Source organism: Doryrhamphus excisus, chromosome 5, assembly GCF_030265055.1.
Source record: "Doryrhamphus excisus isolate RoL2022-K1 chromosome 5, RoL_Dexc_1.0, whole genome shotgun sequence".
Classification (NCBI taxonomy): domain Eukaryota; kingdom Metazoa; phylum Chordata; class Actinopteri; order Syngnathiformes; family Syngnathidae; genus Doryrhamphus; species Doryrhamphus excisus.
The window spans coordinates 23,777,304-23,793,802 of record NC_080470.1 but is presented as its reverse complement, the minus strand read 5'-3'; the positions used below and the strand labels follow the sequence as shown (position 1 = coordinate 23,793,802).

The window sequence follows — 16,499 nt, the reverse complement described above, 5'->3', positions numbered from 1 at the left end:
TTAAACAACAAGAAAAATATATTGGTTGAGATCAGGATCGTGAATTTTTATCATTTTGACCAAATTCTGGGCATGCAACAAAGTCTAAATGTCCACCCTATTTTGGAACATCTTAGTTAGTTCTTAATGCAAAGTCATTGTGCTTTTTACCTTTTTGTAGTCCTAAAGCTCTTTTTATATCCATATATACATTATTTTAGAAAAGCGTGTTTTATTTTGAAGCTAAATGTAGATTCAACACTTTTTATTTGCAATAAAAAGACTAATTTCTTAACTAATTTCAGTAGTTCAATTCATTCACCGCATTCGTAAGCACATATGCAATGATTTTGACTTTGCTAAGTCAATCACGAGCTATCAGTGCGTTCCAAAGGAGCTACTCAACCCAGTGGAAATCAAAGGAAGTCATCATATTTAACAGTATAAGAACATAACAATAGAACACTAAACTCATCACACAACAACTCAACTCAACACCAAACCAATCAAAGAACTCCTTCAAAGTTTCCACTGCAATGACGTCAGCCTCCCTCTGGGCTTCTCTGGCTCCCTCTGATGGGCAGAGACAGCATTGCAGCACCAAACATTTTCAATGCCGCTTTTGCTTTCATGAAATGCTTTACTTAGACAAAATACATTATGGTTTTAATAGTTTTTACTCATATTGGTACATGTTTGTATAATTATAATGTGTAATGAGTTTAGTATTCTGATGACGGAAGGAGACTTCCAATGGGTTGACAAGCTTGTGAGGAGTTTTTTTCCATAGCTCATGATGACAGGGTGTACAGCAACAAAATGGACATTTCTCTCCAAATATATGGAGTTAATTCCTGAAGATCATGTGACTGGAATGATGGTCATGGGGGTGTGTTTAAAGCAGCAAAAGCAGTAAAAGCTCAATACAAACCACAAATTCCATTGTTCAGAAAGTGGACAAATTACATTACCAGAAAGTCTAGAGAATGATTTCATTTTTAATGAATTAATCCTGCTTTTCCATATTGTTATGTCTCACAGTAGAAGTGGACTTCCAATTTAACGGTTGAAATATAAATTGGAATAGCATGTATTGTCATGGGGACGCAAAAAGCTTGCAGGAATGACGTATGTATCCGTAAACAAGCAACAAGCATTTTATTCGGGGGACGGGACAATAAACACAAATATGGGGTGATGACTTCTGGCAGGCTAGCATGCGTTTCGCCAAGCTTGATTACGATGGTGGCGAGGCGGCGAGAGTCACGTTAATTTGTAGTAATTAATGGCAGCGGCGCATGTGACAGCAAGCGCTAACGAGGCCCTTTGATTGTTTGGATCTCTAAGTGTGCCTCTCCTTGTTTGCATCACCTCGGAGGAGTTTGCCGTATCAAAGCGCGGCGCCAGCTGACGCTTGTCAAAAAGCCATTTATGAAAGTTTAATTGTGTTATTGATTTTGTGTAGGTTTGATGCCTGCAGTGTCAGCTCCCCTGGTGGAACTTAGTGGATTCAAACGCTTGTCACCGGCTCGCTCGGCCTGCTTTTTCACTCAGAACAATCGCCACAGGCCAGCCCAGAGGGCGCGGTTTAATTGCCATTAATTAAAAGCATAAATCTTTTTTTCTTCACTTGCTCTGCTCTTAAAACAGGGCTTTGCGTCGCCGCTTTCTTCCTCTGCTTGTCAGAATCCCTCCCGGCTAGTCAGGGTTCATCCCCCATATTCCCTCGCCTCCCTCCTCATCCTCCCCCTTCCTCTCCCAGCTCGGCTCACCAGACGGTTCGAGAATCGTCTTTTTAGCATGCCGCCGCATGACGTGACATGAAGCGCGGGCTAGCATGGTGATGTTTAGTAAACCGGCTTCCGTCTTTATTGACGTATAATGAGGTCAAATGAATCCCCTTGTACGCCGGCTCGCCTCAAATGCTTGGTGACAGTGTGGAAAAACAGCCGGCAAACACCATGCCGGCTCCCACCGTCACCGCTTGTGTGGAAGGGAGGGTGCGCCATGTTCCCCCTGTCGGCTGCTTAATTAGACGCTTATTAGCCTCCTTGGCGATAGGCCGCTAACGCCGCTAACGCACGCTGGATGGTGGAATGAACACCAAGTCGAGCTTTAATGTCACATGACAGCTCCATTTAGCAGAAGAACAAGACGTGATTTGCTCCAAACGTGGGTGCTTTTCACACAAACTTCTGCTTGACTTGTGACACATTTGCTCGGATGGCTGGATGGCGCCATCGTAGCCTGAAGCTAACTTGACGTAAACAATGTTAGCATCAGGAGACGATACCAATCAGTTTAATTCAGTTTAGTGCGTCTTTTAATTGGTTCCTCAAGGAAAAGAGCTACTTTTTCTCCATTATATTTATGTTTGGATGTTGGTTTTTTGGGAGGAGTCTATTTCTCCAAAGAATCCATTACTGTTTGTTTGAATGTGAACATTATAGGAAGTGATGAGAACAGAGTCATTATACAATTTTAGTAGAAAGAGAGTCAGAGGAAAAAAAAACAAAGAAAAAGCAAATCATATGTGTCAATATTTTTCTGCCAGAAAGAACGGTAAATAGTCTTTCCACCTCCAAGGTGTTCAAAGCGCTTTGACACCGTTTTACATTTACCGATTGATGACGCAGCATCAGGAGCAACTGGAGGTTCAGTATCTTGCCCAAGGATACTTCGACATTATCACAACAGGACGGAGGATCGAAACCCACAACCATCAGGTTGGGAGACGACCGCTGTAGCCACGCCGCCCCCAACGACACTTCACTTAATGACCTTAATGACTTAGACCTGTTCTCTCCTCCAAGCATACCTTTATGGACCTTGCTTTGTGCACTGGGAATGCCCTAACCCTAACCCTAACCCTAACCCTAACCCTAACCCTAACCCTAACCCAACATTCATTGAATGATTCAGATTTGTGTCCCAATACTTTTGCCCATATCAATTGGGAAACATGAATCCCGGCTTGTAAATAAGACTCTTATCCTCATTAATGCAGAGGATGTTCCCGCCCAGGGTCACTAGACGAGTGAAGATCATACAAAAGTGAAGTGGGCTGGCTTTAGACGGGGGTGATCGATGACCGTCCCAGAGCGTCGGCCCAGCAAACTTCCTAAGTGGGTGCAGCTTTTTGCTTAATTGGGAGCTTTGCTGCTAGCATCGCGATGTACATGATGCTGATGATGACGTCCCGAAGAGGCCGGTTAAATGTGGCGCCCTCATTGGTAGGCCGCTCAGAAGTGTTAGCTGTCAGTTTGACCGCCGCGCGAACGCCCAAAGCTCGTTTTTTTACCCCCCCAAGTGAAGAAAGCCGGAAGTTCCAATTAAAATTAAAAGAAGCTCTTTTAACGGCCTCTTAAATTGACAAGTCCACAATGATTTTCGAATCGGTGCCTGTCAAAGGTCTCGGAAAATCCTCCGTTGATAAGGCCCAACGCATCCAATTAGCGGCCAAGCAGGGCCTCAGCCGGTAATGATTTCCACGTCCCTAAAGACGTGGCGCCGACACTTATTGCAAATTACCGACAAAGAGCCGCTTGTATTGATGAGCGGGCGAACATCCCGGCGTCCGTGTTCCCATCAGGTGGACGCGCACCGCCAGGGTCCAGAGGTAGCGCCCGGGCGTCCCCCGCCTTCCCGCATGCGGAGACAGCGGTGCCTCTTGGCTTGGGGAAAATGCTAATGCTAACGCGAGGGAGGGGTCATCAATAACGTCTGGCCTTGTCTAATTATAGACGCCTTCTCTCATGGCGGCGGGAGGCCGCGGGGCAGCGCCTTAATTGAGCCGAGGAGAATCTCCTTGGCCGATGTTGTTTACAGTCCTTGAAATGGATCGAGAGGAATCAAGAGATTCATTCGGAGATGCGATTCCGAGCAGAGCCTGTTTACTATGCAGGAAGCAGGAATAACGGGGGATGATGCTCTCTGCTCAGGCGGGGATTTAAAGTTGAAGGCCGCGCTGTTTGCCGGAGGTCACATCGTTTATTCTCCGTATAAACGCAAACCAAAACGTGAGGATTTGCTGGAGTGGAGGCAGCCATGACACCCCGGTAGCGAGCTCTGTTTGCTTCAATTAGTGGCGCTGATAAATTAATGATCACATGTTAGCATGTTAGCTTCTATCCGGCCGTTCCGAGTCTCTGCATGTTTTGCGCCGCTCGGACGCTCTCCGATCCCGCTGCAGGCTCCATACAGAAGGTGCTGACCCGAACGACCTGAGCCTGCTTCCATTGGCGGAGAATGGGCCGCTCCACGGTCGGCGCTCCAGGGTCAAATGGTTTCTAGTTCGTAGTTTCCTCCTGTTAGACATTTCTCGGAAATGACCGTGGAGACCTTGGCTGGGGGGGGGGCGAGACTCTGCCAACTGGTGGAGGGGGATCTTTGTTGATTGCACATTGACGCTAAGTGGATTCTATTGTGCACAGTGTTGGGAAATAATGTGTTTATAATGCCGTTACTATTTTCTCGTAACAAGTAATCAAATTAATTACTTATACTGTATAAGAACTTCTCATCGTTGACTTAAAAGACTCAAAAGACTTGACTTGACACCTATGTCGACTTGACACCTATGTCCACTCGAGAACTCAATGGCGAGCTGGAGCGGTCGCTAAAGTCATTTGCCCAACACTGATTGTAGGCCAGCGGCACGGCGGTCTGGTGGTTAGTGCGCAGGAGACCAGGGTTCGGTCCCCGCCCTCGGCCATCTCTGTGTGGAGTTTGCATGTTCTCCCCGTGCATGCGTGGGTTTTCTCCGGGTACTCCGGTTTCCTCCCACATTCCAAAAACATGCTAGGTTAATTGGCCACTCCAAATTGTCCATAGGTATGAATGTGAGTGTGAATGGTTGTTTGTCTATATGTGCCCTGTGATTGGCTGGCGACCAGTCCAGGGTGTACCCCGCCTCTCGCCCGAAGACAGCTGGGATAGGCTCCAGTACCCCCCGCGACCCTCGTAGGAAAAAGCGGTAGAAAATGAATGAATGAATGAATGTAGGCCTGTCACTTTAAAAGCAGACGAACTGTGATTGGCTGGCCTTTATTTGCACTGATTGCTGTGTTACTGAGTGGCGGAGTCATGGCACGAATAAGTCACAAATGAAATGGAATGTTCCGGGACTAGTATCACATGCTCTTTGTTATTGTTCTCACTTTCCTCCATCTTCTCAAATGTTCCTTTCTGTGTTCTCCTCGCCGGAGGAAGAGACAAGGCCCGCCTCCCACTCCCTTCTCGCCCAGGCCGCCTCGCATCCGCCGGCCATTTTTCTCTTCTCAGGTTTTGTTTCCAAAAGGGCAAAGCTCTTTGGGCCGAGAGATTTTTTATTTATTTTTTTTATTGCCTGGCAGTGCGCGGCGCCGGCGGGCCTCGCTTGCCTCGTCAGCGCGGGACGCCGCTAACGCTTCCTGACTGCGTTCCTCTCGTGTCACATCAGCGCACGTGACAATGCGACCATTTTTTTTTTTTTTTTGCTGCGGTTTGTTGCGCGGGATAAGCGATTACAAGATCTCTCCATCTGGCCACTTTCTCCCCTACAGGAGACATGGAGTCCCGCCCCCCCCGCACCCCCCCCTGCATTAGAATGTGGAGATAATAGGCTGTGACTTGTGGCTGCACGTTTATGGCTCTTTTCATGTTGTCGTGCGCCGTGACAGGCCAGCCAGTCAGCAGCCAGCCTGTCAGCCGCTCTCATCCACTAATGATTCCCCTTTAGTCTGTTTTCTGTCTCATTGGCCGTTTCCTTCAAAAACAAAATTGCTCATTTAAATTCTCCTGCCCGGGGCGTTTGGGTCTTCAAATATTGTTGGAAAGTGAGCGGATTAGGCAAAATATGCTTTTTTAAAATGTTAATATATTTTCTGGTTCACTATCTCCTCCGAGGCCAATTAGGGACTTTCTGCTGGCTGCATTAATGTCAAGCTGACATGGCGGCTATAATTACTCGGCGCTTGAAACCCGACTTTCACTTGTGGCGAAGATGAACGCGCCTGGCGGTGACACGCACGCTCTCTCCGCCAGCCGTTTGATCATTTAATCATCGCTCGCTTCCGCCCTCGCTCGCTAGCTTGCTCAGGAGTTCACCTTCTGTTCTGTTCTCTTGCAAAATGCAGCGCTGCCTTTGGTTCGCCTTGACGGGGGTCATTAGCGGCGGGCGTCACGGCACGTGAAGGCCGGTAAATGTGGAGTTGCAATGCGGCATTCGCACCAAAGCCTCCAAATGATCCTCTCACCGAGGATTGGTTACATTCCATAACTTTGGTTCCGTTTAATGGCAGAATTATGCTAGAGACTCGTATCTTTATTGCATGACTTGCAACCACAGCTCTCATTGACTAGCTATTTAGCTTCCTGTGGAGTAGTCCTGAACAATGGCGACTGAAACGGATTGTCGTTTGAGTACGAGCGAAAAAGCATGAATTATTTACTTTAAAGAAGCCGATCGACAACTGCTGTCTGTAGAATTTTTGGAAGAGCTAGCCGACATTGTTTACATTAGCTTAAATCTGGTATGCTTGATCAAATGTAGACAGTTTCAATGCTAATAAACCCCTTTCTCGTGATTTGTCCTGAAGATTATACGTACCATCTTACGTCCATTCATTCATTTTCTACAGCTTATCCTCACGAGGGTCACGGGGGATGCTGGAGCCTATCCCAGCTGTCTTTGGGCGAGAGGCGGGGTACACCCTGGACTGGTCGCCAGCCAATCACAGGGCACATATAGACAAACAACCATTCACACTCACATTCATACCTATGGACAATTTGGAGTCGCCAATTAACCTAGCATGTTTTTTGGAATGTAGGAGGAAACCGGAATTGAACCCTGGTCTCCTAGCTGTGAGGTCTGCGCGCTAACCACTAGACCGCCGTGCCGCCCATCTTACGTCCAATATTGGACAATATTAATATTGAACAATGGAATGGTTAAGGTATGATCTTTATGTTACACCCTGGACTGGTCGCCAGCCAATCACAGGGCACATATAGACAAACAACCATTCACACTCACATTCATACCTATAGACAATTTGGAGTCGCCAATTAACCTAGCATGTTTTTTGGAATGTGGGAGGAAACCGGAATTGAACCCTGGTCTCCTAGCTGTGAGGTCTGCGCGCTAACCACTAGACAATATTAATATTGAACAATGGAATGGTTAAGGTATGATCTTTATGTTAGAGCAAGAATGGCATTGATTTTAGGTCCAAGAACAAATGCTCCTTGATTGGGCCTCCTTCTGACGCTCCGGGATTGTTCCGTAAGACCACACTGATTTTGAATGCCAAGCCAACAAACAAGTATTAGCAATGGCGATTAAGGGTCTTGTTGTTATTTGCCATTTTAAAATCTCATCAAAACGTCTGGACTTATGTTTTGCACGAGGCTAAAAATATAGCTGATTTTGTTCCAAACTTATCAAGAATCCTCTTCATGTTTAATGAAAGTTTTAAAAAAAGACATGTGCATTGAGAAATATAATATAGTTGGTCACACTGTCACATTGACTGGAGATGCTAACTCATTTTTCCTGCTCTTAAAGAGTGAAGGCTGACTCATGCGTTGTTGGCGAGGCTTAAGAAAACCAGAGTTCCTAACAGGAAGTGACGTGTACTACACGTCGTCGTCCTTCCTGCGTCTGCCCCGTTTTCATCTTGACTGCGACCGACCCTTCCGCTCGGACATCAGGTAATGGGAAATGGCACGGACCCCCCTCTTGATCCCACCCCTCCCTCCCACCCAGATTACCTTGGTGAAGCGTGAACGTGCGTCGGAATCACACGTCAGGAGAGGAGTGGTAATTATTTGTGCGCTGCCATCAGCACGGATCAATCAGTCAGGAAGAGGCCGCTCGCAGCCATGCACGGCGGCAGCAGCGACCCTCGCTGATTGACAGCTTTGGTAATTATGTGATTGTACACCCTCCCTCCCCCCCGCCCCACTCAGCCCGCCTCCTAACATTGTCAGGGCCTGACTGCATTTGCAACAAACTCCAATCAAATCCTCTGTGTGGTTCTAACAAATATTTAACATCCTTTTTTTCATGTTTGCTAATAAACTCACATGCAACTCCAATGTCTGTCAAGCTGGGAATAACAACATATATTGGTCTGTCCCGCCTAAATGTCACATGGTTCTGGTGGCGTGACCTTTCATCCAGAGACTGGAGGCCTGGGAATGTGATATCCGCCAATGGAACGTCTTTTACACGCATGATTACGGACAAGTATGGAAAAAGAAGACACTCCACTGGCAATACAATAAATACGATACAATCAAGAATTTGTGGAAACAAAGCTCGCGATCCGAATGTTGCTGATAATTCTCCATTCATTTTGTGGTCGCAATTGGCCATTAAAAAGCCGCCATGGTTGTTTATTTTTGGTAAACGCATCATCACAGTAATGGACTCCACTGTCAAAATGTGTGCACAAAGTACCCAAGTACACTAGTAGAATTATTGAAATTTAATGAACACCAATTTTCACATGGGTAACGCTCAGACTCTATTTTTAACTTGGGAGTTTGACGTTGAGGTTCTCTTCCAAATATCAGATCAACATTTGCAATAAGAGTGACTATTGTAACTATTACATTAACTATTACATTAGATTCGCACACTTAATGTTACATTATGACATGTATCAGTACTCACCACTTACAAATACAAACTTTTACCACAGCAAATATGGTATGTTCAAGGACCGCCGAACAGTCTAACAGTGGTGCTTGTATGCTGTACATTTTCCTTGTATAATCAAATACTTATAAATTCTTATCAATTTATGGTGACGTGTTTGCTGTGGAAAAAATGACATATATTTACAGAAAAAATATTTTTTTTAGAAACCAAAAATCTGCAAATTTGCGAGGCCATAAATGCTGAATTTGCAAACGTGTCGGGGGCGCTCCGTATTCAATTTCATGTCTGTGTCTCACAGATTTAGTTGGCTTATTGAATCACTATGACTGAAAACAGTGAAGGTACAATTCAACATATGTCCAAAAAAGGAGCAGGAAGAAGCGGAGTTTATTTATTTCTACACCTCCTCTGTGTCTCGCGTGTACCAGGCGACCAATATTAGTAAATAACTTTTACTTGATGCTATTACACATTGTTATGCTTGTCTTTCCCTATTAGTTCCCAATTAGTAGTTAATATTAATTTGTTATTTTATCTTTATTTAATAGTTTATGGTTTTTTTTTTGCGTCGACTGAATTAAACTGATTTAATAATGCAAAAATCTGCTTATATTTACATCTCCAATAGGGAATTGCATTTTCAATCAAATAATGTGGTAGAATATTATTGTTACATCCAATTTTTTTACCATTTTCATATTTTCTCATCCCTTTTCTCCCAAGAATCCTATGATTAAAAAAAACTGATAAAACATTTCAACCGTGATCTCTCAGTGCCGCATCTCTATGTTGTCTATTTCTATTTTGAAGTGTCCAGGTGACCTCTGGGACATCAGAGCCAAGACCAGATGGAAGGTGTGACATTTCCACAACGCCAGCATGGGGAGGAAAAAAGAACACTCATCCCAGCAAGCATTTGTGAACGCACCTTCACTTCTTCTACTAAAATGTGCTTTTAAAGATTCAATGTGCTTTGTTTTTTTTATTCTGTATACTGTATCAAAGTATGTGTATTCTCATAGGTTTCATTAAAATGCTTTTGGCTAAAGGCAGCCAATACATGAAATGATGCTTAGTTTGGAATAATTCCAGGTTATAATATTTGAAAGAAAGTATAAATAAGCCAACAAATTAACACAATCTTCTTTTTAATGCATGTGACTTTTTCCCAGTATAAAATATTTAATATCGATATTTTATTATAATATTTTCATGCTGAAAATGACTTAATGAAAACGTTCCAGTCAAATCTTCCTAGCTTGTGGTGCAATTAGAGATGACTATTTTTGGATTGTGAGTTTAGCAAATGATTAGGACCGCCCCTGTGCTTTGATTGACAGCTTAAATGACGAAACTGTGCGCGGTGAAGGTCGCCAGGGGTGTGAGGTGACAGCTCACGCGCCTTTCCCGCCATAGGAACAACATGGACAACATGGAACATATGGGATAAAAAAATGGATCGGAAACATTTGAATGACTATGAAAGGTGCTTTTTTTCAATAATATTTGAGCCATTGTAGGCTGATCTTACTCTCACAGTTTTCATATTATTTTAGTACTCATTTTCAGAACGCCACAACCCCCAACCCCTCATCTGCCTTCTTTTTTTAATGTATTTATGTTACGTGTAATTAAAGCGGTGGCTTTGTCGCCCCCTTGTGGCCAATAAACATCGCCTCATTACAGAGGGGACTCCTCGCCTCTCAATCCCGTTTTTTCATCAATACAATAAACAATCGTTTTATTCATTCATTTAGGCGCTTTCACACATTTTCATTTACTTTATTTTATTTATTTCACGCTACACTCGTGTTTAATGTTATATTTAAATCGCATTTAGCTGTAAAATAACAAATATGAAATGCCTTAAGACTGAGGAAACAGGAGATGTCTTTTCAGCGAATAGAATATCTCACAAATACGAAACGTGAAACTGTGAATTGCAGCATATGATTCAGGAAGATAGGAAAAAATAGGATGAAGTCAAGGAACGGAAAATAAGCTTAAACCACAGACAAGAGCGTTTATATTTGTGTTTATATTTTTAACAATTGGCAAATTCCAACACAGTGTTTTTGCATGCACATACACAAATAAATTTCAAGTGGGAATAAAAATATTGAGTACGTTCAAAATGCATTGGACACCAAGTCACCAACTCCAAGAAAATACATTTGAATGAATTACAACTGCTGACAGATTAAAAAAATATTATTAATAATAAAAAATATAATTAAAAGTGACCAGAAAATATTGAAAGTATATTTTTTAGGGAAAATGTCTGAAATGAAAGCGTAGCAAAGGTCTGTTGTTGTACCTGTGCAGGCTCATTAGCAGCCCATAATGACTTTACTAATGAAGATGACAAGCTTATTTGCAGGAATCTGCCTCTCCTCCAAAGACGGCCTGAATAGAACACAAATACACACACGCATGCATTATTAATAACACACGTTTTAAACATTATTTTATGTTTATACAAATTTAAACTACGGCGTTAGCGTTTTTAAATCAAGAATGAAATTCAAGTGAATCATATAAAGTGTTCCTACCATGACGCTAGCAGTATCAAAGCCCCACTTTTACTTATTGATCCTTAAAAAAAGAGAAAGAGAAAAAAAACAACATTCTTCATTCTTTCTTTCTTTAGTGTGGCTTTAGGAAATAAAAGCTTGCCAGTGTGGCCTGAGAGTAAAGAGCTGCGTTTCTCTGCCTGAGCCGCTTCAAGACGCTGCACGCTGATTGGCTGTTGGCCTCACAGCCAGCCAATGGCGTTGGAGAGGAGGCGGGAGGAGCAGGTGGATGAAGAGGGGGGGGGGAGTGATGAAGAGACAAGGAGTGTTGTGGTGTTTATTATAAAGGAGAAAATATTAATTCCCCCCTCGCCGTGGGCCGTGACGTCACCACAGGAAGTGATTGTAGTGCACTAGTGGGGCGATTAGCAGCAAAAAGAAAGCAGGAGTCTGATGTGGACGAGTCAGCCTCATGCGCGCCTCCCCGTGCGCACCAACTTTTGGAGCGCAAAGTTGACGCCGAGCAAGAAGAAGAAGAAGAAGAAGAAGAAGAAGACGGGAGGATGCACTGAATGTCAACTTGGACTCCAGGATTTGGACTTCCTCCGTGGCTTTATTTGCTTTTTGGTCCTCTTTTTGAGTTGGGGGGGTTGCCGAGGTGGAGGAGAGGAGTGGTGTTATGAAGGCTCCATCCTTGCTCTCCTGTTAACATGGAGGCATCCAGCGGCTCCAGCTTCGGGATTGACACCATCCTATCCGGCGCGCCAAGCTCACTCATGAACGGGGACTTTAGGCTGGCCGACGGCCGCACGGCGGACTTCCGGAGACAGGACACGCCGTCGCCGTGCTCGGAGATAGACACCGTGGGCACGGCCCCCTCGTCCCCGCTCTCGGTCACTATGGAGCACCCCTCCGCCGACGCGCATGTGGCGCCGGACACCAGCCTTCAGCACCACCACCACCATCACCACCATCACCACACGCTGCCACTGTCGCCTCAGCAGCCGCTACCAGTGCAGCTGGCCGCGGCCGGCTGCGCCCCTCGGAGCGCCACCTCCTCCTTTCTCATCAAGGACATCCTGGGTGACGGCAAGCCGCTTGCCGCCTGCGCGCCCTACAGTACCAGCGTGTCGTCGCCCAAACCGGAAAGCGCCGCGGCTCCGGACGGCTTCAGGCCCAAGCTGGAGCAGGACGAGGGCCGGGGAAAGCTGGAGCGGAGGGACGACATCCACGGCGACGTCAAGTGCAACGGTAAGGGCCCCGCTGGAGGAGCCCCGTAGGCCGGCTGGGAAAGCAGCTGCGCGCCGCCGTGTGCGGAGCCTCCCTGGTGGCTCAATTAGAGAGATTATTGTTCTTCCTGGAGGGGGGAGGATGAAGGGAGGGGCTGCTGTGCTACAAATAGAGATAGATTGACATATTGATGGTATCGATTTCTACTTTTGCAACAAGGCAAACAAAAGCCAAAAAGGAAGAAGTTCTTTTTTTTTTTTTAAAAAAAAAAGGTGGACAGTATTTATTTATATTATATATATATATATATTTTTTTAAACAAATACTGATCTTCTTTTAGGGACCAAAGAGGAAGGCGACCGGGAGATCTCCAGCAGCCGGGACAGCCCCCCAGTGCGCACCAAGAAGCCCCGAAAAGCGCGCACGGCCTTCACCGACCACCAGCTCAACCAGCTGGAGAGAAGCTTCGAGAGGCAGAAGTACTTGAGCGTCCAGGACCGCATGGACCTGGCGGCCGCCCTCAACCTTACCGACACCCAGGTCAAGACCTGGTACCAGAACAGACGGTGGGTGTCACACCTCCATCGCCATCAATTTCATTCCCTCCTCATCAACAGGCCGAGAAGGAACTTCAATTAAAGTTATCTCCATTAAGTTCAGAGCACAGGTCTTATTTAAACTATTCATAGACACAAATATGTGGCATTTATCTGTATTATATTGGTATTCATCTACAGTCAGGTTGCTCTTTAAGTTTTACAATTCAACATCTAAATTATTAACAATTTATATGCATATAAAAACATCTTAACTATTCTTATTAATCGGCTGGGACGCAAAATATTTTTCCAACTAATTTTATTTTTACTGCAAAAAATGAGGCTGATCCTTGTTTTGTTTTTATTCATTATTTATATAAAATTGCACGTGATGGATGGATCAATGTAATGAATTGAAAAATGAAAGGTGCCATTTAAATGTAAATTTTAATATTTTGTTCATCTACGGTTAAATGGGCCGAGTGTTTACATTCCAACCTTATGTTTCTATGTGCTATTCACGTAGTAGTTCTTACATCTTGACAATACCAATTCATTTAGAGAGGATAAAATGAAATATACATGTGTAAAAAATATTTTTGGCTCCTTTTATTGATGCTGCAGGACTTTGGTTCCATCCATTTATTTTCTATGCCGCTTATCCTCATTAAGGTCGCTTCTGTGGTTCCTTTATTGTTGAAAATAGGCCCATTTTTCTTTTATTTTTGCAAAGTCTAGAAAGGAAATAACGCAAGTCTTTAAAATGCAAATTATTGACTTGAAATGAATGAAATTATTTTTATTGTTACTGCAGAATGAAACTGACATAATTCTCTTATTGTGACTGATGTCACGGAGATGGTATTATTATGTATTATAAATATAAATGCATCTAGTAACTGATATTATTGTTTGCATGGCGTGGATGTAAATGAAAATGGTGGTATCTAACCATGGTGTCCCCACAGGACCAAGTGGAAGAGACAGACGGCGGTGGGTCTGGAGCTTCTGGCCGAGGCTGGGAACTACTCGGCCCTGCAGCGAATGTTCCCGTCGCCCTACTTCTACCACCCGAGCCTGCTGAGCTCCGTGGACGGCAGCACGGCGGCAGCGGCGGCAGCGGCCATGTACAGCAGCATGTACCGGACTCCTTCCGCGCCGCACCCCGGCCTCCAGAGACCGCTGGTGCCGAGGGTGCTCATTCACGGCCTTGGGCCCGGGGGCCAGCCGGCACTGAACCCCTTGTCGAACCCCATGCCCGGCACGCCGCACCCGCGGTAGAAGCCGCTCGGACAGTCGACGTGAGTAACCGCTGCCGGGACACAAAAAGACACATTTAACTACGAGAGGACGAAGAACAAATAAAGACACTTTCCAGAAGTAAAAGGAGCTATTTAACAAGACTTTTCTCTCCGCGTCCAGACGGAACACAAGTGGACTGCTAGTGTCTGATTGTCCGTTTGTCTTTTGTACAAATCCACTTAACATTAGCGAATAAACATTCAAAGTTTATTATTAGATGGGGACGAACGAATAAAGAAGTAATGATACGAATGCAACCTCACTCATTTCTTATTCTCCAACCTAAATTAAAAATGGCATAACTTTTTATTAGAATTTTAACCAAAAATACAGAAGATCTAAATGTGTATATCCGGATGCAGTGAGGTGGCAACATGCATATGGATGCTGATGGATGCTCCTCAATGGAAGCTGGGAATGGGAATGTGGCCTCGGCCCTGCAGCTGCTCACCAAGCAGCACACAATAAGACCTCGTTTTTTTTTTTTTTTTTGCAAGAACAAAAACTATCTGCAGGCTTCATTTCAGATCTCAAAAGGTGACAACATTTGCATTTTTGGAAGGTGCATCGAGTTATTATATTTTGATTAGAACCTACCCTGGGTACTTATTTACTTGCATCATTTACATCACAGACACCGAAGATGAATTCAAGTGCAAATATTCTCATTAAATGTCACACTTTGATGATATGCCTGCGCCATTACAGCACTGTGTGCGCACACGCATGTTGTTCATATGCATGACTTCATATGCACCATTATTTATTTATTGCACTCCGCGGGTGGATGGATTTTTTTTTTAGGAGGGGGGGTTGGGGGTGTCTGCGCTTCATTAACAGCCTGCAAGCCAAACAGAATTAATGCCGCGCATAGACATATACCTGCTGCATCAATTAGGCATTAAAAATAAATAGTGGTGGATTATTTTTATGAACTTCCCTGTGCTGGTTTTAGTGTAAAAAAAAAAAAAAAAAAGAAAATAAAGTGGCAGTCACTTTAAAGTGGGTCACAGTTGAGTGTGAGTCAAAGTGACAGCGTGAAGCTGACTGGCATGTTTTGCTTTTCACACGGAAACACTCAATTCAGGCCGGATATCTGAAATAAAATTAGTATTACCGCTATTCAATTTTGCAACCTCCATTTAAATTGAGTGTGACGTCATGAAGAGGCTGCTAGATGGATGCAGACCACAATTTAGGGGAAAAAAATAGGTGCGTATAATGAGGTAGATAAAAATACAAGATGCTATCCCCCCACCCCCCACCACCATATGAGCTATATAAGAAACATGACGACATTATTAAGGATTGCGTGTAATTTGGTCCGCGCAGGCAGGAGTGTTCGGGGCAGCAGACGTGAATAAAGAGGATTAAGGCCTTTCTCCGAGCCCGCTGCATGTTATTGACAACAGATGGGCTTTGGAGGGTCGCTCTCTGCCTCCTCCTTGCCTGAAGGAACCTTGCGAGGCTCCTTTAATTGCCACTTTTCTCAACTGATGTAACGCTGGGATATCTTTTTCATTACAATAATGAGGTAACACTTGCTCTCCTTGGCCTCTCATTATCACATCTCCCGACATCACTCACTAAACACAATTTTAACCCCGCCTCTCTCATCACCCACCACCGCCTCCCAGCCATCCACCAAAAATATCTCAGCAGCACCACAGAGTCTGCTGTGCTTGGTCTTCTTCTTCTTCTTCTCCTCTACACACCCCAGCATTTGAATTCAAGCCTATAGGCCTAACATGGGGCAAATATGTCTACTGGCAATTTGACATTTTGGGGGAATTTTCCTTTGAAATTGGTTAATTTCAACATTTTCAGACCAGTCAGAAAAAAAAGTTGTGTTGAAAAAATACAGCTCAAATATTAATTTTAATTTTACGTGATGTAATTTTTAATCTATTCATCTATTGGCACTAGTATGAGAAAATATCACAATGTATTGATCTGTCAGACACCACCAGTCAAACGCAGATGTGATAATCACATGTCTGAATTTGTCCACTGCAAATACAAAAAAAAAAAAGACAGATGGGGTGGGTTGGGGAATTTGTAATATATATTGATTGTGATTCACTTCACTAATCTTGTTATGTGCTTTATTGTAGTCAAAGCTAATATTTATATCAAATGAAATTACTCATGAATTCATTTTAATTAGAAATTAAAAAAAAGAAATCTGTGATTGGCTGGCAACCAGTCCAGTGTGTACCCCGCCTCTCCCCCAAAGACAGCTGGGATAGGCTCAAGCATACCAGAGACCCTCGTGAGGATAAGCAG

At 44.1% G+C, this 16,499-nt stretch overlaps 1 protein-coding gene and 1 long non-coding RNA gene across 2 annotated transcripts; one reads left to right on the top strand and one right to left on the bottom strand.

Annotated features, from left to right (window-relative positions):
- Positions 1 to 10,649: 10,649 nt before the first annotated feature.
- On the bottom strand, positions 10,650 to 12,596 carry LOC131129987 (uncharacterized). The gene is made up of 2 exons (XR_009129937.1): positions 11,182 to 12,596; positions 10,650 to 11,035 (listed from the first exon to the last, which is right to left on the bottom strand). It is a non-coding gene; the product is annotated as an uncharacterized LOC131129987 (long non-coding RNA).
- Positions 11,520 to 14,718, top strand: barhl2 (BarH-like homeobox 2). The gene is made up of 3 exons (XM_058073996.1): positions 11,520 to 12,393; positions 12,713 to 12,938; positions 13,880 to 14,718. Exons 1-3 carry the CDS (start codon positions 11,853 to 11,855, stop codon positions 14,190 to 14,192), a joined length of 1,080 nt encoding a protein of 359 aa, XP_057929979.1. The 5' UTR covers positions 11,520 to 11,852; the 3' UTR covers positions 14,193 to 14,718.
- Positions 14,719 to 16,499: the final 1,781 nt, after the last annotated feature.